The sequence below is a fragment of the Hirundo rustica genome, chromosome Z (assembly GCF_015227805.2).
Source record: "Hirundo rustica isolate bHirRus1 chromosome Z, bHirRus1.pri.v3, whole genome shotgun sequence".
NCBI classification, from domain to species: Eukaryota; Metazoa; Chordata; class Aves; order Passeriformes; family Hirundinidae; genus Hirundo; species Hirundo rustica.
Genome location: NC_053488.1, coordinates 21727133 through 21749073, shown reverse-complemented (window position 1 = coordinate 21749073; position 21941 = coordinate 21727133). Strand labels below are relative to the sequence as shown.

Below are 21941 nucleotides of genomic sequence, written 5' to 3'. Positions count from 1 at the left end.
TTCCAGCCCTTCTCACCTGCATTGGAACTACATTATGGGGATGTCAGGAAGTCCAAACGCTCTGTCTGGGAGAATCCACAAAATAAGTTGTGCGAGGTAGGAAGACGAAAAGAGGTTGTTAATGTCCCCACCAAAGGCTGCCTCTGGGGCTGGCAGTGGTGGGCTGCTCTAGGCTGTGTGTGGTCCCCGCAAAAGCTGCCAGACACCGGCCGGGACACTTGGGAGGAGTGAAGCCGGGTACAGTGAATACTCCCTCCGATTTATTATTTATAAAGTACTGTCACAGCCCTGGAAGTGTTGGGACTCTCAGAAAAGCTGTAGGAATGTACTAATTAAAGAACACAATGGGAATGTAAATTGGGAAAACACCCTAGGGGGAAGCAGCCCTGGGGGGAGCTAATTTGCCAGTCCCCACTCCTCCCCTGCAAACTGGCTGAGACAGTGGAGCAATTAAGGAGGAATTTGAGTGTTAAATATAATCTAGAATTGTGTTTTGGGCTTTTTTTTTTTTTTTTTTTTTTTTTTTAATTGGTTTATTTTTCTCTTGGGTAACTGTTACCAATTCTGTAATTGAAACTTTAACCCTCTGTTCTGCTACAAAGGGGGCTTTTTGTGGGATTTTTTGGGGGTGGTGGTGTTGGTCTTTGTTGTTGGAAATAAATTCAGGTGAATTTATTCTGCCAGCATCAAGGTGGCATGTCACCTTCTTGTATGATGAAGGATATATGGTCCCAAGGCACGGCTAACAGGAGCCAGTCTCGTAAGAGACAGTCCCTGAGTTTGAAATCATTGAATCACAGAATGGTTTTGGTTGGAAAGGATCTTAAAAATCATATCACTTCAACACTGCCATGGGAAGGGACACCTTCCACTAGACCACATTGCTCAGGGTCTCATCCAGCCTGGCCTTGAACACTTCCAGAGATGGAACATCCATAACTTCCGTGGGCAACCTATTCCAGGAATAAAGTACTGATTGTCAGAGTTGTCTCCTGAAATCCATCCTAAAAATATGGCTTTTTCGACCGGTCTTTTTCCTGCCCATTTCTCTTCCATGTGGCCTGGCTTGCTCCTCTGTGCTGTTTTCACTTATCTTGCCCTGCTCAGGAAATACACGTATTTGGTGTCATTTGAGCTATGGCCAGTAGTGTGGGCTCAGGGTAGTGGCTGTGACTTATTTCTCTTTTCCTGTGAACTTCTTTTATATAGTCCAGGGCGAGAAGACAAATGGAGAGACTGTCACAGACGTGAGGTGAAGTAAAAATATGCTGAGGCTATGTTGGTCAGCAGTGAGTGGCCATCAGCTCATGTGCTGCATGGTGTTGGGTTCACAGGTCAGCTGTCTCCCTGTGTACCAGGGATGCAGCTGAGCAAAGGGCTTATGTTCATGGGCTTTGGGTTTTTTCTTTCCTTTACCTTTAGCACACACTTGAGTGTGCTGTTTACTGGAGGGTCTTCAAAGCTTGTAAAAGAGCTGTGTGATTGTAGCTCAGGTTGTTTGTGATGGCTTGGTTGTTGGATCATTTTAAGATCACGTTCTCAGGCAGGCAGCAACTAGTGTGTTGCAGGGTCCTCCCCCCGTCTCATTTTTATCCTTCTGATTAGCTTGAATATTTATTGCATTTTATCTATAGGCATTAGTTGCCTGAGCTTCTCATCCATTGCTAGCTACCGTTTACAAGGGTTTGAGAGCTCTCAAAGCTGAGACGTCGACATTGGAAAACATCATAGATGTAGATTCATGTGATAATGAGAACCCTCAGAGCAGAGGGATTTTGTCTGCCTGTGGGGGCTGACATGCTCTGGATAAGCTAATGATTTATGGTAGAACAACATCCCTGGCCCTAACCCTGAAAAGCCTGAATTCAGCCTTGCATGGAGGTTGCAGAGCATCCCCCTTTCTCTCAGGGATATTGGGAAGGGAAGCCCCCACCCACACAGCCCACTGTAGCTGGTGATTTCTGCTTCCACCAGACCGGGCTCCATCCCCAGGGTCAAGTCACAATACCCCATGACCTTGCTGTGGCTGCTCCTCGACAGCCTGGTGGCTCTTAATCTCCTCTGCCCACCTAGATCCAATAGCTGAGCATGGTGAAAAGTCACACTGAGCCCAGGAGCATGGGGAGAGCCCTCCCCTAGCTTGGGCTGGACAAGCTTCTCCCTGGCCAGGGCAGGAGGGTCTTCTGGTGGGGCTACCTGTGGTCCACATCTCCCACCATGGGCCACATCTGCTGCTGGGCAGAAATGGGCCCTGGGGTTTCAGCATTTTTCAGAAGATCTCTGCCAGGATCTGGAGCAATCTCAGCCATTTTCCTCTAAGCCTGCCTGTATTTATTGCCATTTGTTCTGGTTTATTTTTCCAAATACAAAAATTGGTTGAAGCAGTACAAGAGCTGGGGAGGAAACAGGCTGAAGGAGCCTGAGGAAATAAAGATTTAGAGATTGTGCTGTCCCCCCTCCCTTCTCGCCCCATCTCTGAAAAAAACATGAAAATGTGGAATTTAAAACCCTTCCACCTTTTTTTACTGTAGAGCCTACAGACTCCATCTATTACCCACAGTAGATATAATGATGAGGCAAAACAGCAGAAAAGTAGTATTTTCCCTATTTTAAGGTGGGAAGGGTAGGGCTGGGAACGTGTGGTGGAGCATGACCCATACCTCTCCGATCACAGCTGTCCATTTTTCTTTCGCTACTGCCTGCAACACCAGTGATGATCTTTTAGAGACCATGCTGGGACCTGCTGACACTCAGTATTGCATTCAGGTTCCAAAATGGCATTTTCCAATGTGACCTCTGACCAGCCTGTGCTGGGGTATCCAATTCTCCCCAGAGCTGGTGCTGATCACTCTCCCTCCCTCCCTCTCTCACCATCTGAAGTTAGTTTCCTCTGGAAGACAGGGGTCAGGAATACTCGGGTGCTGACGGATCAGTATGTGCTTTCCTGGATCGGGGCCTTGCATTCCTCCTGCCCGTCCAACTGGATGCGGGATCCCTTCAGGGCTTGCAGCACTGGGGAGATGCTGCAGTGGGGCCTGCGACCCGAGCAGTGCAGCAAAACCTTTCGCCTGCAGCCACTGCTGCTGCTTTTCTGCTTGCAAAGGAACTCACCTCGATTGTGGGGATAAATTAAAATCGAGGGGCAACTGCTGTGTACTAGGCTGGGCCAGGCTGATAGTGGATTTCCGTGCTCAGTCCTAACCCCAGCCAGCTCATTTAACTTTCTGACCTGTGAGACAGCAGCTTCCCGCTGGGAAACAGCCCTTGGCTCTGCTTGTCCTGTCTTTGGGCAAGGGAAGAGGCTTCCTACAAGCAGGCAGTGCGCGATCTCAGTCAGGGGACGAGGTAAGTCACCTTCTCTGCAGGGTTGTTTGCACAGCTGTGGGTGGCCATGCCCGCTCCAAGAACTCCACATTCTTCCCTGTGCCGAATATCCGGGACAGGCATCCCTCTGCTCTCCGCGCACTTTCATTTCCGTCAGTGAGCTTGGGGAGTCTCACCCGAGCATCCGAGCGCTGGCGCTGGCCCTCCATCATCCTACTGGTGTTCCTCGCCTGGCCGATGGCATCGCTGCGCAGCCAGCTCCCGGCTGCTCGGGAGCGCCGGGGGAAAGCTGCCCGTGGGAATGCCGCCTTGGAATGCACACACAGTTGCCGCCGTCCCGCTTGGCGTGGCTCGCTGGCAGTCAGGCTGTCGGAGCAGGAGGCTCTCTGCGACCCCGGGGCGCTGACAGCCTCCCTGCGCAGAGCCTCCGCTGTCACCCCGTGCATTGTTTTGTTTCTCACAGCCCTCCCGCTGCCCAGCCAAGCCCTTCCCTGCGTGCGGATTTTACGCGGTGCCGCCGGGACTCTGACAGCCTGCTGACATCCGTGGGGTGTGGGTTTTTTCCCTTTGCTCGGCTGCCTCCATCAGCCTGAAGTCCCGACATGAAGCCCATCTTCATGCTAGCAGGCACTGTGAGATTTCCATGGGTTCTCTCTGTTCATTTTCCTGCTTTGCAGAGAGCTCCAATCCTGCCCCATTTGTCCCGAGACTCCGCAAAGTGGTGAGTCCCGCGCAGGCAGCAAGCTGGGGCAGCTGCCTGTGCTGGCCCTGGGATTTACCACAGGCAGTTTGTTTTCCCGAGGAAGTTACTTTCCAAGATAGCATCTGGTCTTTTATGAGGTCTGATCAAATAAGGTGGTATGTGTGCAAGCCGGGGGTGGTGTTTTTATGTTTGTACATGTATTTTAAAAGTTTTACAAATAGCGGAGTGATGAGATGCTTTCTTAGTCCACAACTGCATGTCTTGTGCCTGTGGTTTTGCTGACATTATTACTGGATCCAGAAAGCAAGCTGCTTCTCTGAAACTGCACAAGGGCAGCACAAATACGTGTTGGAAGATATATATATTAGCAGTAGTATTCTGCAACATTGATGCAGAATTATTCTCAAGGAGGATTATTCACAGCACAAGAGGCACTCAGCCACAAAGGTTATGGGGGAAAACCAAACACTTCTGCACACAGCTTGCTTGCCCATTGAATCTCTTCAGAAAATAGCAAGAGAGATAATCAGTTCTTAGGGGGCTAGGGCTCAGTTTTCAAATATTATTATTATTATTATTATTATTATTATTAATAATAATAATAATAATAATTAATAGAAGAGGTTTCATTTTGTGTTTGTGGGCAGAGCTGGAGAGAGAAGCTATATGCAGGTGTCCAAGGGGGCTCTGGGGTTTCACTGGTGTGCAGCAAGTCCTGCATGGAAAAATGACTAGATGGAAATCTGCTGTAGAGCTGCTTCTGCTTAATATTTGTTGCTTTTAAAGCTTTGGCTGAAAGAAAGGAAACGAGAAATGGAGGTGCAGGTCTCAGGTGTTAGCTTTTGGGGGAATTTCTTGCAATGACATTGGAAGGAGGATTGGCTGAAAAGCATTGCAGTGATAGAAGAGGGAACTGTGCTATCTGCAGCCTTTTCATTAATGGGTGGTTAATAAGTGATGTGCTAATGGTGTGTGGGGACCTGGTTACTTGTGGCTTTCCATCTGGGAAGTTTGAAGAGTATCTACAGAGCTGTATCATCTCATTTATATTTTAATGCTACCACCTCACCCCTTCCCCTTCCCTTTCTTCCTCTGTGTGCATACCTTTCACTCTTTATTGGCTGGCTGCAGCAGAGCAGGTAGGCATCATCCCTTGGCATGGGATTGTGTCTCCCCTGTGGGAAGCCTGGCTGCCAGGGAGGCCACCAACACATAAACTTCCCCAGGTGCTTCGGGCAGCTGTGGAACCCACAGGGATATAACCACCCTAGTGAGACCTGCCCTGCCTTCCTGTTGGTTTTCAGAGTATCTGCCCCTGTCCCCTGCCTTTCGAGAGGCATGTCTGGATGTGAGTGCTTAATCCCCTCTCCCGCAGTGACCCCCGCGGAGCCCACCCTGGCAACAAAGATAACACCACCCCACAGCCATCCCTCGGCATATCCCTGGCTCTGGGATTTGTTTTTCATTTCCTCTTGGTCTCCCCTCTCTCCCACTGTGAGATGTAAGTGTTTGGCAGCCGATCCCATTCACCCTGTTTGCTTTCCTGCAAACAATCATTTCTTCGGGGTGTTGTGTTAGCAGCAGTGGGGGGCTGAGCTGAAGCTGCTGATGTAGTCTTGAAGAAGATGTGAAAAGCAAATCTGTGATGCGTGACCTAACCTCCTGCCTCCTTGCCACACCCCAGGGGACGACCACTGGCTTCCCCAGCTCCTTTCTTTTGTACTGTTCTGTACACTTTATTTATTTATTTATTTTTCTGGAACGTTTTAAAGCTATTCCTGTAAACTTGTACAGAAAGGGGAGACAAAATGTCACCCCTGTGAAACAGAATGACAATAGAGCTGATATTTCCACTACTTTAAAGCAAGCCATCATCAGATGGAACCAGGGTTTTCTTTGCCATGTGAGAAAAGTATTACCTAGAAGCAAAAAAAAAAAAAAAAAAAAAAAAAAAAAAAAAAAAAACAACAAAAAAACACCCAAGCCAAACAAATTCCACCTTCTCCGTGGGGTATAGAATTATCAGCTGATTTAGCATCTGCGCCCAGGCTTTGCTGCTCAGCTAAACCTACACCAGGGTGTCACTGCAGTCATTTCCATCTTGGTACCAGCTGTCCTACAGGCATCTCTGAAACGGCGCCCACATGATGACAATGTAATGCTGTGTGCAAGCACTGTTTTTTTATGAAGATCAGAGCTGCTGGTCAGGGGTAGGTGATGTTTCACATGACAAACTTCTCCTCTTTATGCTGTAGGAATAGCCATGAAGCCATTCACGTAGAGGGTAAGGATTTGGGGGGCAAGAAGCTAGTTGTGTATGTGTGCATGTTCATAGGGGAGATGGGAGAGGTATATTCTTTCGATAGATCCTTTTACTTTGACTCAGAAAAGGTCCAAATAAAAAATAGCCCTGAGCTTTGATTGAAAGCCTGGATGCTGCTTTACCAGGAAAATGCTACTTGCTGTTGTTTGCACTGATGCGAGGTATTTACTCAGTGCCTCCTGCCAGCAAGTGTTTACATCTCTCAGGAGCAGCTCTCCCAGCAGGAACTTGCCTCACATCCCTGTTTCTGGCTCCTGGTGGGGCAACCAGCCCTGTGGGTACGAAGACACTGGGATCAAGGTACTTGATCAAGGCTACTGTGCCAGTAGCTCCTGCTTTAGGTTCTTCTGGACACTCAGCGCTCTCCCCAGAACCTTTGGGAGATCTTCCCAGGGCTCAGTGGAAGCAGGAGGAAAATGCCTCCTCATGGTTTTGTCCTTTGTTTCTGCCTCCACCATTACTTGCTCATCCTGCTCTCTGCAGAGGGCGAGTCCGATGCCATGAACAAGCAGCACTGGGGATCTTCATGCTCATGCCTGAGTTCAAAGCCATCTTTCCATGAGGGCTTCATAAACCTCGCTGCTCCCAGGCACATTTCTTTAGCTTTAGCTGAGGTTTTTTTCTGGGAAACAGACACAAACTGTTCATGGAATATTACTGCAATTAATTTGCAATAATTAATGCAACCCAAAGTTCTGGGTGTGCATTGAGGAGGGGCAGGCAGTGCCCTGCCATGACCCAGGAGCCCCTGCTCAGTCCTCTGCCCTTGCAGAGCAATGGAGCAGATAAGAGATGGCTGCCTCACACTGTACACTTTTTTTTTCCCCCCCAGCTTCTCATTTGGGATGAGGTGAGCATAAGCAGGGATTAGTTTGTTAAGCTGTGGCAGTTCATTAAACTTTTTGGGCTTTTTCTCTGCATTTCCTCTCCAGACACTGATTGTGGCTGAGCTGGTGTGGGGGTGTGTGTGCAGATACTATGGGACAGGGCAGGCAGTGGAAATTTTTGAGATTTTAGTTTCCAGACGCTCTTATCTATTTGCAAACCCCAGTGAGTACTTGCAAGAACTTTCACATTTTAGATATTTCTATTTCGAAAAGCTTCTGGAAGTAAAGTTCATTTTCCTTTGCTATTTTTTGCCGTGAAGCAAGCTTCTTTTTTTGTTAGGAACTGATGGCTAAGGCTTAGATGTGTAAAACTTGGTGAAATTAATGGGATCCATGGCCTGAATTCTTGCATGGCTCTTAAATCCTCTGACTTGTAAACAAGGAGCCCAGTTTGCAGCTGGCTTTCAAAGTCTGCCAGAGGAAAACCCAGAAGGCTGAAGGTAAAACTAGAGGGTTGATCACAGGGAAGGGAGCAATGTCCTGTTCCATGGTTAATACCTTGTTAGTTGCTGCACAAATAGCGGGGTTGGAGCATGTGGTGGTGAAGAGTGTCAGGGTTTTGCTGGTGGGTTTGACCGTCACACCGGTCCTTTTTGGCTCTGAAGCCTGTGAAACCCCATTTTTCAGGCTTTGCAAGGTGACCCCAGCACTCAGGACTCTCTGGGCTCTTGCAGTGGGTTTGGCTGCCCCGTTGGATTACTACACATGGGAATGTGCTGCTGCTGTGTTTTTCCCAGTGTGAAAAAGTCATCTTGGAAGGGAACTTAATTGCATGCAAAGCTGTGCCACCCCACAGTGACCTTCACCCTGCACAAAGCACAGAAGGGGCAGCTGAAGGTAGAGATGTGAGAGCATCTCTTGTGTACCCACAGAAATCTCATTTGATCCTCACTGGTGGGAAAGGAAACGAAGCAATAACCCAGGACAGTTTAATAGAGTTTGGGTGAAATACAGTTGTTTTTGTAAGCTGGTCTCTGTGCAGTGAGGGCTCTTTAGCCCGTTTGTTGTGCTTGGCTCTGCTCTGGATGCTGGCATCAGCTGCTCTGCAGGTGCACGTGTCTTTGGCAGGAAGGAGCTGGGATTTGGGGATTCCTTTGTTGTGGGAGGGGGGAGAGCGGGGGGTGGAGAGAGAAAAAGCAATGAGATGATGGTTGTGTCTTTCAAGTGAGTAGGACACACTAGGGAGGCGGAAGTACACGGCCCAGGGTTGAGTCCTGTCTCAGAGCGACAGCTGGAGAAGGGGGTCCTCTCATGGTGGCTCTTTCTGCTTTTCCTGGGATAGAGCAGGAGTGAATCCTGTGGGCTGTGGGGCCGTGGAATTAGGTTGAGGCCAGCTCTGGTGAGCGGAAGTTTTCCCCAGAGATGAGAGCAGCTGAGACAGGGAGAATTTCCTATCATGTCCCCAAAATCTTGAAAGTTTGGGGCAGCAGGATGGTTGTGCATTTCCAGAGCAGAGCCCGTAGAGGTGCAGAGAGATGACATTTTGGGAGGGTTTTGCCATGTTATTGTTTTCACCTCCACTTTTAGTCCTTCTTTCCTGCCTTGTGGTGTGCAGGGGATCAGCAGAAGTCAAAGAGGCCAAAGGAACAACAACAACACCCCCCCCCCCCCCCCCCCAAAAAAAAAAACCAAAAAAAAACCCAAAAAAAACCCAACCAAAAAAACAAAACAGAACACAACAAAACAAAAAGGCTCAAACCCCAGGTGACCCCGAGGAAGTGGTTTCACCCTCCCAGACGGTGGTGGGACAGAGTTCCCAGGGCAGCTGTCCCTGAGGCCCTCGTATGTAGTTCTTGGGGGGCATCACTGCTGTGAGCACCCCTGTGCTTGCCAACTGCTACCCAGTTTTGGAGCACAGGGTCTGGTGGGAGCAGGCTGAGAGCCCCTGTAGCCCCCTGGACAGGGGCTATTGGGCCCAGCAGACAGAGGAAGAGAAGAGTCTGATGTTGGCCCCAGCAAAACCTGCAGATGAGCAGAGCTCTGCAAGCTGGCAAGAGCCCAAAGCATCTTTGCTTCCTGCCACCCTTTCAAATTAAGCAAACAATTCATTTTATTTCTTTAATTTTCCAAATGGAAGTGAATTGGCTGGGCTGGCAGGTGCCTGATTGACGTTCCAGAGAGGATGGGAGCTGGGGGGGGCGCAGAGAATCTCCCTTTCTGATCCATGCCTGCTCCAGCGGGGACCCAGCCCTGCTGCTGGGGGCCACTTCGTCCTCCTAGGAACAGGAAAGGGATAGTCGGGTTTCAAGTTATGCATGAAACAGTTGCAGTGCTGAGCTTCTTCGAGGTCTTTCCAGGGCAGAGGAGAGAGCCATGGAACCCCTAGTGCCCCCTATTAACTCCTGGCATTTGGTATTTTATGAGTGTGGCTTTTCCTCTTGCCTTTATGATTCTTTGCAGAGCCTTTCTTATGCATTTGTTCAGTCCCTGCCTGCTTCACAGGGGTGCTATCAATAAATGGCACTGGCTTCACTGGTGAAGGGGGCAGAGTCTCCTTTTGCAGGGAGGTTTTGAGGTGGGATGCTCCCACTGGGGACACGCAGAGAGGGCCATGCACCCCTGCCCTTCTTGGTGCTTGTAGCTGCACCCCTAAGCCTCCCTGGCTCTGCACACAGGTGCAGGGCTCTCTGCAGAGCTGGCTGCAACTCTCCCTGCAGTGAAATAAGTGTCCAGAGACAGAGGGGGGAAGATTATCCCCACTACATGACAGTGATTATCAAATCTGTCTGCTGCATCGGTGAAATGAGCGGCAGCTGATGGCTTGCTGCCAGAGTGCATGGTGTATAATTAAGGTCTAGCTCACCAGTCTCTGTAAAGATCCCTTTCTAATCTCTGGCAGCACGGTCTCATTCTGGCTTTTTACCCCCACTGCTGTTTTTCTGTGCTGTTTTTTCCCCTCGGCTGCTCTCCTCTGTCTCTTGGCAAGCAGCAGCGGGGTAGGAATCCTCCTCTTGACCCAGTCTGTGGCACTGGAAATGCAAACCCTCAGGATCTGAAGGCACTGTTGGCTGTTCTGGAACTGAATCAATCCTACTATGAGATGCTACTGAATGGTCAGGGCTTTTTCACCTTGCCTCCATCTCTCTGAAGCATCTTGGCTGCTCCATGGGGTCCCTGGGAGGGTCTTGGCTAAGCCAATAAACCTCTGAGCCGTTCCATCATGGTGCAAGAGAAACATGGTTGTGTCATGGTGGTGATCGTAGTCTAAGTATTAAAACAGCAGTTTAATTGGCCACTTGAGGGAGGAGAAAGCAATTCTCACACTCCCCTCACCTGCTGTCAGAGGAAATCCCCCCTGGGTTTCAACCCGGGACTGATGTTCTCGGGACCTATGCTGCTGCTGCTGCTCTGCTTGGTAAAGGTGTTGCCAACTCTGTTTGTGACAGTGGGGAAACTGAGGCACAGCACGCTAATGCAATGCAATTGGGGCTGCTCAGCCTGTGTCCCAGGCCAGCAGGACTCCCAGCAGGGCAGGGACTGGCCGTGGGGCAGCAGAACCCACAGCACCCCCGTGCCAGCCCTGTGGAGTGATGGGGTCCTACCAGCTGCTCCCCATCTCCACAGCATGCCCTGCTGTGCCAGCAGCCAAAGATCATCTGTGCTGGGGTTGCAAGCCCACAGAAATGGAGTTTCTGCTTTCTCTAATGCCCTGCCTATGGAGGACAAAACCCTTGGTGGTTTGAAAGAGGAAAGGTAAAACATGAGCTGTCTGTGAGCTGCATGGCAGCCAGAGGCATGCAGATAAAAGCTCTGCTGTCTACCGTGGCGATAAATTTCATCTCTGGCTAATACAGGAGTAAAAAGGAAACTCGGCAGCTGGGTTTTGTAATCCAGCACAGACAAGGTTTTCTGGGAGACACTGGAGCTGACTCATTTTTACGTGGGCATTAGAGATGTGACAACTTAATTGCAGTGAGTTCTTTGGAAGGGGAGCAGGAATCAATAGGTGTTGGGTAAGACATTCGTTTTAAGATAACGTCTATTTGTTAAATTATAGTAATTTGTCTCCGTGCAGCCTCAGAATCTGTTAATTGTGAGCAGCCCAGAGGGTCGGCATGCTTTGTCCCAGCTTGAAACCCAAATAATGTCCATGCCCTTTGGATGCCGGGGATGGACACGCTGGCAGTGCTGCCGGCTAGTGGTGCTGCTGCTGCGGTTCAGGCAGGAGGGTCCCCAGCTCCGGGGGACGCTGAAGGTTATGAATTCAAGCCCTTAAGCGTGTCCTGTAATCCCTTTTCTGGCGCGAAGAAGAGGCAGCCTCTTCAATTTCCAGGGCATGAAGGGCCGGAGGGTATGCATTTCCCAAAGGCCAGCCCCAGGCTGCAGGGAGAGCAGCCAAAAATACTTAGCTTATTTGGGCACGGTGGGGATTCGCCTTACAAGGCTGGAGAGTAGTTTGTTAAACCAAAAAAAAAAAAAAAAAAAAAAAAACCCAAAAACCACCAAAAAAATCCACCACCAACCCCCAAAAAACTCACACAACCGAAAACAACGCACCCTGGGACCAGATGCTGGGGTTTGCATGCTGGAGCGGCAGGGAGGTCTCCACGGGCTCCCTGGGGCTGGCTCTGCTCCAGATGTGAATGCACAAACCCCCATGCTCCTGTCCTGGTCCCACTAGGACACGGCTCTCTAAGACTTTTCTCTCCACATCTTTGGGCTGATGTGTTCCGGGCTTAGAAGCAAGTTGCAAGCAGGAGAAGCTTCAAGGGGATACTGCTGCTCCTCGATGGGTTTGAGAAGGGGGCTCTCGTGGAATCACAGAATGCTGTGGGTTTGGAGGGACCTTGAAGATCATCTAGTTCCATCCCTCCTGCCATGAGCAGAGGTGCCACCCACTGCATCACAGGGCTTTGATGTGGCATGGTTGGACAGATGGATTCCCCCAGCTGGTGCGTGCTGCAGACCTCCTCTGTGCTCCTGGCAGTTCCTAGCTCCATGTCTCTTTAAGCCACTTCGTGGGATATGGATCTGGTGGGACACTGCATGCCTGTGTGTGAAGATGCCACAGGAGTATGGGAGGTGATGGGTAACACCTGCAGGAACCATGTCTTCCAGCCCCGTGCAAACCACTCCTCAAAAAAACCCTGCATTTGTGTGTATTTTCACAGGAGGCAAGAAAGTCTCGACAAGCACTCTGTGTTTTCTACTAAACATTTTGCTTAGATCATGCTTTATTTTTCTGATTTTTTTTTTTTTTTTCCCTCTGCTTTTTCCGTCTCTTCTTTTACTCCCCAGCCGTGTGAGCACAACCTACTGCCACCTGGTGAGAGCTGTCTGATGCTACACATCCCCCTGGCAGGGGACACTTCCCCGGGCTGCCTCCCTACCCGGTCGGCTTTGCCCTGCCCGGCTCCTCACAGTTCACACAGCTGGTACACAAAAGTAGCAAGGGACTGAAAAGAACAACATCCAGATGAGAAAATTAAGCAGAAGAGGCCCTTAATGGAGTGAGGGGTTGTATATTCTCTCTGTCTGACACTGGGGATATCTGTTGTGATCTGGTCAATGGTGGTTGAAGTATCCTCCGGAGCTCTTGGGGAAGCAGAAGCCCACAGAACTGGTTCAGTGCTGTGGCAGTCCCACTGAGGAGCAGGACCAGGTGGGTCCTGGTTTTCACACCACGTCCAAAATGTGGCTCAAAACCATGAAGAAAATAAGCCAGGAGACAGTTCTTTCTGCATCTCAGCCCTTCAGCGCAGAACAGAGTGAGGGCCTTGTGTCAGCAGGCAGTGGCCACCCAGGGTGACCTTGCCAAAGGGACAGGTCGTGTTTCTCCTGGAGCAGGTCGGGGCAAGGGAGGAGTATGATGCAGTCACACCAGTGTCCCTCCCTCAGCACCCCGGAGATGGCTGTGAGGCTCTCTGGGGACGACAATACACAGGGCAGTTAGGAGGAGAGTTGCTCAAACCTCCTCTTTGGGCAGTAGGGTATGAGGATCTTGTCTCTACAGAGAACTTGAGACAATTTTTGTTGCAGGCCATGAAGCCAGCAAGCTAGCACTGCTCACCCAGGGCTTTCAGCCTTTGGTACAGGCCCCAACATGCTCCCCATTCCGCCTTCAACTTCCACTTACCCATGAGAGTGTTAGCCCCTGGATTGATACTGGAGGGTTAATGATTGAATTCTGCCTTTGGCAGTGGCTGAGCTTTGGGTGCTGGTGCTGGAGGGAGCAGGATTTGACCTTCTCACTCCCATGGTCTCTCACGGTCTCTGTAACCAGCAGAGATCATAGCAAGAAGGGTTCCACCCTTGTTCCCTGACCTGAAAGGGCAGGATGCTCCAGCACAGCCAAGCACAGAGCAACGTGGGTGTGCTGGGATCCAGGGCATTTGCAGGCAGGTTCCACCAGGGCAGCCAGGACAGTCCTTTGCATGTGGGCTGGATGTGTCAGTCTGCACCAGGCTTTTGTTTGCATGTTGGAAAGGACGTGTGTGTTCATCCATGCACGTGCTCATTGGGATGGGGAAGGTGCCCACGTCCCGCCCGCCTGGGGTGCGGAGGTGGTTTCTGTGCTCGCAGGCTCCGGGGGGGGGAACGGAGGCGCGCACGGGACGGTCTTCGTGCCTGCACACCGTCCACGTTGATCTCATGTGCTGAGATTCTCGCAGGCACCCAAAGGAGTCATCGAGCTGCGTGCTGATCGCTGCACGCTGCCAAAATCCTCTGGAATCCTCTCCCCTGCGTCGCCCCTTCCCAGGTCAGCGTCAGGCTTTGCCGCAGCAGGTGCTGAAACCCGTCCCTCCTTGCGACCTGCCTCCCTTGCTTTTCCAGCACATTTTCCAGAGGTCAATCATCCCCTCCCCACCGCTGGATTGCTTTCCTACCCCTTCCCACCTGCTCCATCCACCCAGCAGATTTTTGGAGCTGGAGAGCTGCTGTGGAGGGGTCTTTTGGGGGGAACATGAGTTCAAGGGAGAAATCAATCCTATCACGACTGGAGCTGAACTATTGGAAACACCATGTTCCGATCCAGCAGCTCTCGAAGAACCAGGGCCGAATATGGCACTAGCTATTTCTGGCCGCTGGCAGCTATTCCCAGCCTTGACCCCGTGGTCAGTCCTTTTTTCTCACCTCCTTCCCTGTGCGCTCGGGTGAGCTCAGTGCAGGGTGTGCACACTCAGCCAGCTATAAATAACAGCAGCCATGGATGACCCCTTGGAAGGGCTCCGAGCGGAAAGCATCCCCAGCTCTGCAGCCAACCAAGATCCCCTACCCCAGCCCAGCTGAGGGTGATGGGCTCTGCCTTCCCACCAGGGGTAATTGAGTGTTTTCCGTGGGATTTTGAGTCCCAGAGCCCCACTCTTCCCTGTAAGCAGTCATTCAGACTTTCAGGCTGAGTGAGTGCTTATGGATGGGTTTATTTTTTTTAATATTTCTTGAAAGCCACTCAAGCTCGACTTGCTGTCCTGCAAGACACCTGGGCTGAGATATCTTTCTTCCTCCAGATTTCTTTTCCGCTGGGGAGTATTGAGCAACCCGGTGGATGTGGCAAGGGGAGTGTCCAGGCAGAGGCAGCTCCGCGGGAGCCTGCATGCCGCTACAGCCCGCCGTTTCCTCAGTGCTTTTCTCCTCCTGGCTCTCCCTCTTTCCTTCTCCACACCCGCGCTTTCTCTGCACTCTTTCCCGCTTTCTCCCCACTATCTGTCCTCCCTTTTCATGCTCTCACCTTCCCTGTCCCTCGGTTTTCCTCTGTGCTTTTCATCCCTCCTCATTTCACTCCGTAGCTACCCTCCACTCAGATACATTCCCCTCCCTCCTCCCACTGTTTTTAGCCTTCCTTCTACTCGATTTTCTTTCTCTCCTCGATGCTTCCTCAGCCCCCCTCTGCAGCTGGGTACCGTTTTGCTGTGCCAACACCAGCTGCCTTGTTTTTCCTGTGGTGCAGCAAATGTTTCTGCAGCGTTGTGGAGGTGGCCGAACAAAAGGATCTTTTCATTTCAGCTGCGGGATGGAGAGGGGCTGCACTGCTGGCCTGAGAGGTCGACGCTCAGGTGGCTCCCACGCCTACGTCCAGCCACCTCGCCAGCCTGAGCACTGACCCCCCCATCCGTGGAGATGAAGGGAAAGCCTGGTGGTCTTGGGGTCACTCGGGGTTTAGTTGAAAACACTCGATTTGTTTTCACTTTTCCTCCCCCCTATGCCTCTCCTGCTGCAAAACCAGTGTAATTGGAGCAGGAAATTAAACATTTGAAGCGTTAACGTGATAATCTGCTGGTTTAGGCTTTGTGGGGGGCAGGGAGCTACGAGCTGAGCGCTCTGCTGCTGCCATGGTGTGCAGAGAGGGAGAAGGGACATGGTGCCAACGGGGTCTCCCCAGCACATCCCACACTCTTGGCCCACCTGGGGAAACCACAGGGAGGGCTCTTGTTCAGTTTTCTCTGCCTCAGGTGGTCTTTAGGCTCTTAGGATGGTGTTTTGTTTTCCCCTTGGTCCCGGTAGCTGTACCTCATTGTCCTTGCTGGTGGGATCTGGACCACTGCTTGTGTGTGGCTGCATCCATCAGCTGTGATGAGTTTCTCAATGTTTGCTGATGGTGGTGCACAAAGCAGTTGGGAGCCTATGCATATCCCACATCCCCAAGGCTGTGGTTTGGAAGCGTACAGTCTGGAGAGGAGAAAGCTCAAAAAAGCTTTAAGCTTTCAGGGATGCAAATATCTCATGGAGAAACCATCCCCTGAGTCCCTAGGGCAATAAACTATGGGGGTAAAACACAGTGTGGGAGGTTCAGGCTGGGTGCCAGGAGGAATGATCCTCATAGAAAAGACAGACAGATACCCAAACTGACTATCAGGCAATTAAGCTGGGTTTTCCATCTCTAGAGTCTTGAAGAGCTGAGCAGATCCCGATCACTATACCTGTGCCAGGATGATCCTGTGTGCAGTGGACGGTGCATTCCTCTGAAAGAGTTTGGGTACGAGGCAAGCAGTGGAGAATGGGTGTTCCCTAAACTCCTCTGTGGTCCGTAAAGATGATTGGCACGATCATATTATGTTTTTTTAATTCCTTTTTTTCTTTTTTGGTCAGGCTTGTATTGTCAAATAGACGCTTGCATTGTAATTTTTTACTTTAATAGGAATCATTTGTAGAGAGATCTGCTGAGCTCAGCATCCCGGCTAGAGCTTTTGCATTATGGAGAGTTGCTGTCTTTGCAGATGGATGAGTTTCAAGGATTTCTAAATACACAGGCCTATCTGTCTAAACAAAAGTTCAAATGTTGTTCAGTTCACTGGTTTGGAGCAAATGTCAAAGAGGCAGGACTGGGCTGTCACCACTAAACAAACCTCTGTCCTATTTTCTTTTGCACTTTCCACAAAATCCTGCACAAATTTGGTGTGATCAGCTAGTTTCTATTTATGGGGTGAAAAACCAACGTGGTGCAGAGCTGTGGAGTTTTTTGCTCTGCTTGAGCTCATGGGCATGTTGAAGGGAGGAGCAGTGCCACAATTGCTATAACCCCCTTCCTTGTCCAAAAAGCCTTTCAGGGAAGAGACTCTGACCTTTCCTGAGAAGCATCAGATTTTCTTGGCCCGAGATGCTGAGTTGATGCCTTTTCCCAAGGATCTTAGATGAAGATGAAGATTGTCCAACATGCTCCCTTAACCTAGAACATGACCAGCATTCTCTCCCTCACCCATGTGGATGCTTGTATTACTTTTCCTAAATAATACCCCAAAATATGTGCTCTGGAGATACTGGCCGCAGAAGTGGGACAAGTTCTTGCTTGTGTCTCGTGTTTTAACATGCTGCAGGCCATGTGGGGAAAAAAAAAAACAAAAACAAACCAAAACAAAACAAAACAAACAAACAAAAAAAACACACCCAAAAAAAAAAAAAAAAAACCACACCAAACCCAACACACAAACAAAAAAAAAAAAACCAAAAAACCCGGCTGTTTGCTGACAGGGATGTCACCAGGAGATGCCTTGGGGGTTATTGTTTCACTCTTGCCCTGAGCTTTGTCCCTTTCCTTGCTGCGCCTCTGAGGGTAGGGAGAAGAGAATGTGCTTTCTCCAATGACACTTGTAGAGGAATGGTGAGATTGTATTTGTGTAGAGGCTCATATGTGCAGCTCCCTGTGTCAGCATGGAGTATTTGAAGGCTTCCAGAATATGTATCATCTCCAGATACCTACTGGTGCCGATGGGCGTGGAGAATCCTCCCCTTTCTCCACCTAGTCCAGTTCACTGACAATCCAGTGGAGGGAAAGGATCATCCTTGGCTATTAACCCCTCATGGGAAGGCTTTGTGGGATGGAGATAGCAGCCTGGCGTGGGAGACAGGAGACCTTTTTCCCTGACACCTGCATATGGTGTGACTGCGGCACAGCCTCTCACATCCGGTGTTTTTTGTGTGTTTTCCGAGGCGTTTTGTGTTTGCTCCTTGGCCGGTGCTGGGAGGACTGGATTGGAAAGGAAAGGGATTTTCATACTTCATCTTTTTCTCGCCGGGGCCTGAAACGTGAGCACCTCTGAGGCGTTGCCGAATGAGGTGGTAATGTGTTCATCAGCTGGGAAATCACCAGACCTCAGAAAACAGGGAGGGGAGAGATGGAGAGACACACAAGGATTTGTGTGCCCCTGGGCAACTGTGGTTTTAGGATGCAGCTGGCAAATGTGAGGAGTGCAGTATTGAGGAGCATCCCAATGGTGTTGAGAAAGCTGGGGATTCTACCTCAGTTTCTCCTCTGTGGGCAGCAGCTGCCCTGGAGATCCATGTGGACATGGCATTCATAGCGATGTGCTGAGAGAGGTGCTCCTCATCAAGGGCTGAGGGAGACATGAGAAAAGAGAGGACCCAGCTCATTAAATACCTAAATATGCCAAAGAGGTGCTCAGAAGAGCCTGCCTGCTGCAGGCCATGGGTTGACCCTTGGCTCTGTCCAGCCAGGAGCAACTTGCTGTGGGAAATTGGTCTCATCTTCCTGTCTGGATAAAGCTCTTGTCTGTAAGACCTCGTGCAGACTGTGGTGGTGTTTCTCTAGACCTTGGTGTTCTTTTTCACAGCATGACTCTTCCTTCACCCACTTCCAGTGCCACTACACACTTTTAAGTCTTTCTAGAAATCAAAGCACTTATTTTTTGTTCTAAACTCCCCCTGATTGTGGGTCCATGGGATCCTCGGTGTTGGCACAAACCAAGAACTGGCTATGCACCAGTTTATTTATTTACTTGCGTAAATAAAGCAGCTTGTGCTTATTTAGTTTGTGGACCCTCCCATTCCTCCCATATTCAAGGAGCATTTGTCGGCTCCCTTTTTTTGCTCTGCACCTCCTTTCTCTTCCTGTTCATCCACCTCCTTTGTAAATTAGTCTCAGGCTCCACTCTTTCTCTGCATCTCATTGCTTTTATTACTTGTCTCTGAGCAGATAGTCTTCAGCCCTGACTTTTTTTTTTTTTTTTTAATGCAGGATATCCAGGATTCATCAGAATGTTCCAGGTCAGGGTGTATTGTTAATTCACAGCGTCATATATGGTCCCACGTCTTTATATATCACCTAACATTTTGTTTGCCATTTTAGCTGCAGCCACACAGCAAAGTTGGACATCATTTTCCTGCCTGTTTTCAGCTAATTTAGGCCACAGCAACGTGTGTGATTCGTTCAAAATCTCCCTTTCAGCATGCTGTGCATTTATCATCACACCATGCTTCCTCAATGCCTGGCGCTGCCGCTCACTTTGATGGTCTCCCCTATCCATCGTATTCCTGATTAGCCTAAATAGTATTATCATCTGCCAGTTTTTCCTCCTCATTGCTCAGCTCCTCTTCAAAGCATTAATAAACAGATTATAGCATGCTAAGCCTCATCCAGACCACGACACACAGAGACCTGGCAGTGCCAAGCTCGGTCCAAGCTACTTTGGCTGCTTAATAGATTCAGGGTGTGAGGCATGAAGAAGGTGATAGCAAAAGGAGACAGAGAAAACTCCCATGGTTTTGTTAAAAGTAAAAGCGTTTCTATTTTCTGGCATGCCCCCATTGCTGTCCCATTCATTTTGTGAATGGCCTGTGCTGGTCTGCATAACCAAATATGCTCTTAGTGTTAATACTTTGAAATGTAACCACTGTGTATTTAAATAGCAAGGACCTTTTTAGGGGAATACTTAGGACTTTGGTTTCATGAGAGTAGTGTAGTTTAATATGAAAAAAGTGTAGAATATTATTGATGTGTGATATGGTAAAATTATGGATGTGGACATATGCTTGCAGTTAGATCAATAAATGTTATTAATGTGTAAAGATATAATTTTTATGTTTCTTTTTTTTCCAAAGGGTTTGTGGTTAGTTTGTATTTTGAGCTTATTGATGAAAGAATAGTATTTATTTTGAAAAGTCAATGATTCAAATCAGGGCAATTTTTTTAATGGGCTGTAAGTTGTAAGCAGCATAATAAATTTTCTTTGTCATTTACAGAAGTATTTGCCTTTGTGTTCAAGATGAATGTGGCAGTCTTCAGGTCAATGGCTCCAGTTTTCCCTAAGGTAAATTCAGGAGGTGCTGAGCTGGCCACTTCAGAGTGAAAGCAGCTTGCAATCCAAATCCTTTAAAATTTGCATTATTTAGGAAAGTAAGCAAGGGAAGAGTGATCACAGCTGTGTTCACAATTTTCCTACGTGTTGCCCAAATTCAAATAAATGCAGTTCCTAAAGTACGTAGAAAATGTGGCAGAAATGGCATGTCTGTGCTCTGGTTTGTAGCCTCACAGCTTCTTGGAAGCAGCTGCTGCTCTGGTGGCTGCGTCAGCATTAGCAGACCTGTGCTTCATGAGGATCCCTTCCCATCTGCAATCAGGATAGGTGTTTGTCTTTTTTTTTTTTTTTTTTTTTGTACAGTGTGCCCTGGCAGTGACTTCTGATGCTGCCTTCTGAATGAAAATACTGAGAGTTGTGTCTTGTGCTCGCTGTAACCAACTGTTTGATGGTTGTGTTGAGCAACCTGCAACGGCTGTGCTGGGTGGAGGAGCAGCATGTTGCTCCCTTTTCACTTCCCTGTTTATTTTGTTTGTTTTGCTTAGAACTTCACTATGGAGAGGTTAGGAACTGTATTGTAGCTTGCCTGCTATCTGAACACTCTACATAAACCTCCTTTGAAATGCTGGTTGGGGAGTAGAAGAGCTCCCACCTTTGGGGTCTGCCCTACGGGTGCTGTACCCCCTTCGCTGGCTCTGGCTTTCCTCTCATCTCAGGAAAGCTGTGTTCTTCATAACACTGAGCAAGAGCTGATCAGAGATGGGAGAAGGACTCGGTTGGCTTTATTTGCATCTTTGCATTGGTGGGACCAAATTTCTGCTCTGACTCTGAATTCATCTTGGGTCCCTGCTCTCACACTGCACTCCAGAGCTGTTGGGAGTATTGTTCCTCCAAGACCTCCATTTCCCCTTTTGGAGGATGGTGGTAACTTTCTTCTGCTCCTATTTTACTCAGTAAAATAGAAATTCTTAGTAATTTTTCAGTAGGATGAAAATAGATGAGGTCATTGGTGTCTATACAGGCAGATTTGGCCTCCATTTTCTGTTTACTAGGCCTGCATTAGTTATGAATAATGGCGCGTCAAACTACTCGCTCCAAGCAATTTATTCATGGGATTTGGCCCCGCTTGCTGTCTGAGAGTTGCCTGCCAACAGGATCTGATTTTTAAAATACACTTACAAACATGCAGCCATTTGCCCAATCTGTTTGCAAACATATCTGGGCCTCTGGGTTCTCAGCCCTTCTCTCAGGGTGGCACAGCTGGGCTCCAAAAATCACATCCTGGTGTTTGAATCCATGCATGGGCAGCAGCTTCGTCCATTGAACCAGTTAAAAGAGATGGAAGACAATAAGTCATGGATGATTTTAAATAGTCTTCTTTATATTTTTACCCCAGAAAATGTCATCATGTGAAGCTGGTGGCACACACGCAATCCCGAGCCTTTCAGACAGGATTCCCTCCCTAACCCAGGAGAGACGGCAACAATTTCTAGCTCATTTCTTGCCGTCTGGCAAATTTTACATCTGATTTTTTGCTCTGTCACGTCCCAGCAGAATAACCCTTGATTTATATAGCGGCCCAGTCCAAAACAAATGCTGGATACCTGTATTCTCTCCAAGAAAGGGTCCTGCTCCCCAAACTTGGATTAGAAAGCCAAAACCAAAGGGAAACCCCCACTTTCTGTCATGTTGGTGGAGAAGGGATGCAATAGCCCATGTGTGATAGGAGGCAACCGCGGGCCAGTCCTGCTCTGCTGCTGGTTGGATGTGCCTCATGCGCTGCTCTTCTCCCAGGCACTGCTTGCTTGATTGATTGCTTAATTTGCGCTCCTCTGCGATAGCGACTGTCATGCCGTGGCTCTTTTGTCAGGCTGGACTAAAGGATTTCATTCTTGGGAGACAGTTTAGGCTCCAAGATGCTTCCCAAGAATGCCTGGGCTTTTGCTCCCATGGGCCATATTTGGAAATCCCAACTGTTTCTGCTTGGCCAAAAGCACCAGTTGATTTTAAGAGAAGTTTTGTTTGTGTTATTGTGCAAGTTTCTGGCCCCTGATGGTCTTGAAAGGAAAAAAAAAACAACAAAAAAAAAACCCAACCAAAACCAAACCCCACGTTCCCAGCTCACAAGACATTTGTACTAATTAAACAGCAGGGAATTTGCTTCATTTCACCACAGGTTTGGTTTTTAGGCTTCTGTCAGGCTTTTTGCGCACAGATTTCTACAACGCTCATTA

The 21941-nt window shown here is 49.0% G+C and overlaps 1 protein-coding gene across 5 annotated transcripts in view; it reads left to right on the top strand.

Moving 5' to 3' along the window:
* CNTFR (ciliary neurotrophic factor receptor) overlaps positions 1-21941 on the top strand; it is a 203099-nt gene that overhangs the window by 68917 nt on the left and 112241 nt on the right. For 2 of the 5 annotated variants that reach the window (XM_058424077.1, XM_058424078.1), the window contains 2 exons: positions 18648-18676; positions 19652-19719. The exons of 2 other annotated variants lie outside the window; for them this stretch is intronic. In XM_058424077.1, the coding sequence (XP_058280060.1) occupies positions 18648-18676; positions 19652-19719 (97 nt within the window). The remainder of the gene's footprint in view (positions 1-18647; positions 18677-19651; positions 19720-21941) is intronic. One more of the 5 variants, XM_058424079.1, reaches the window with a different exon arrangement.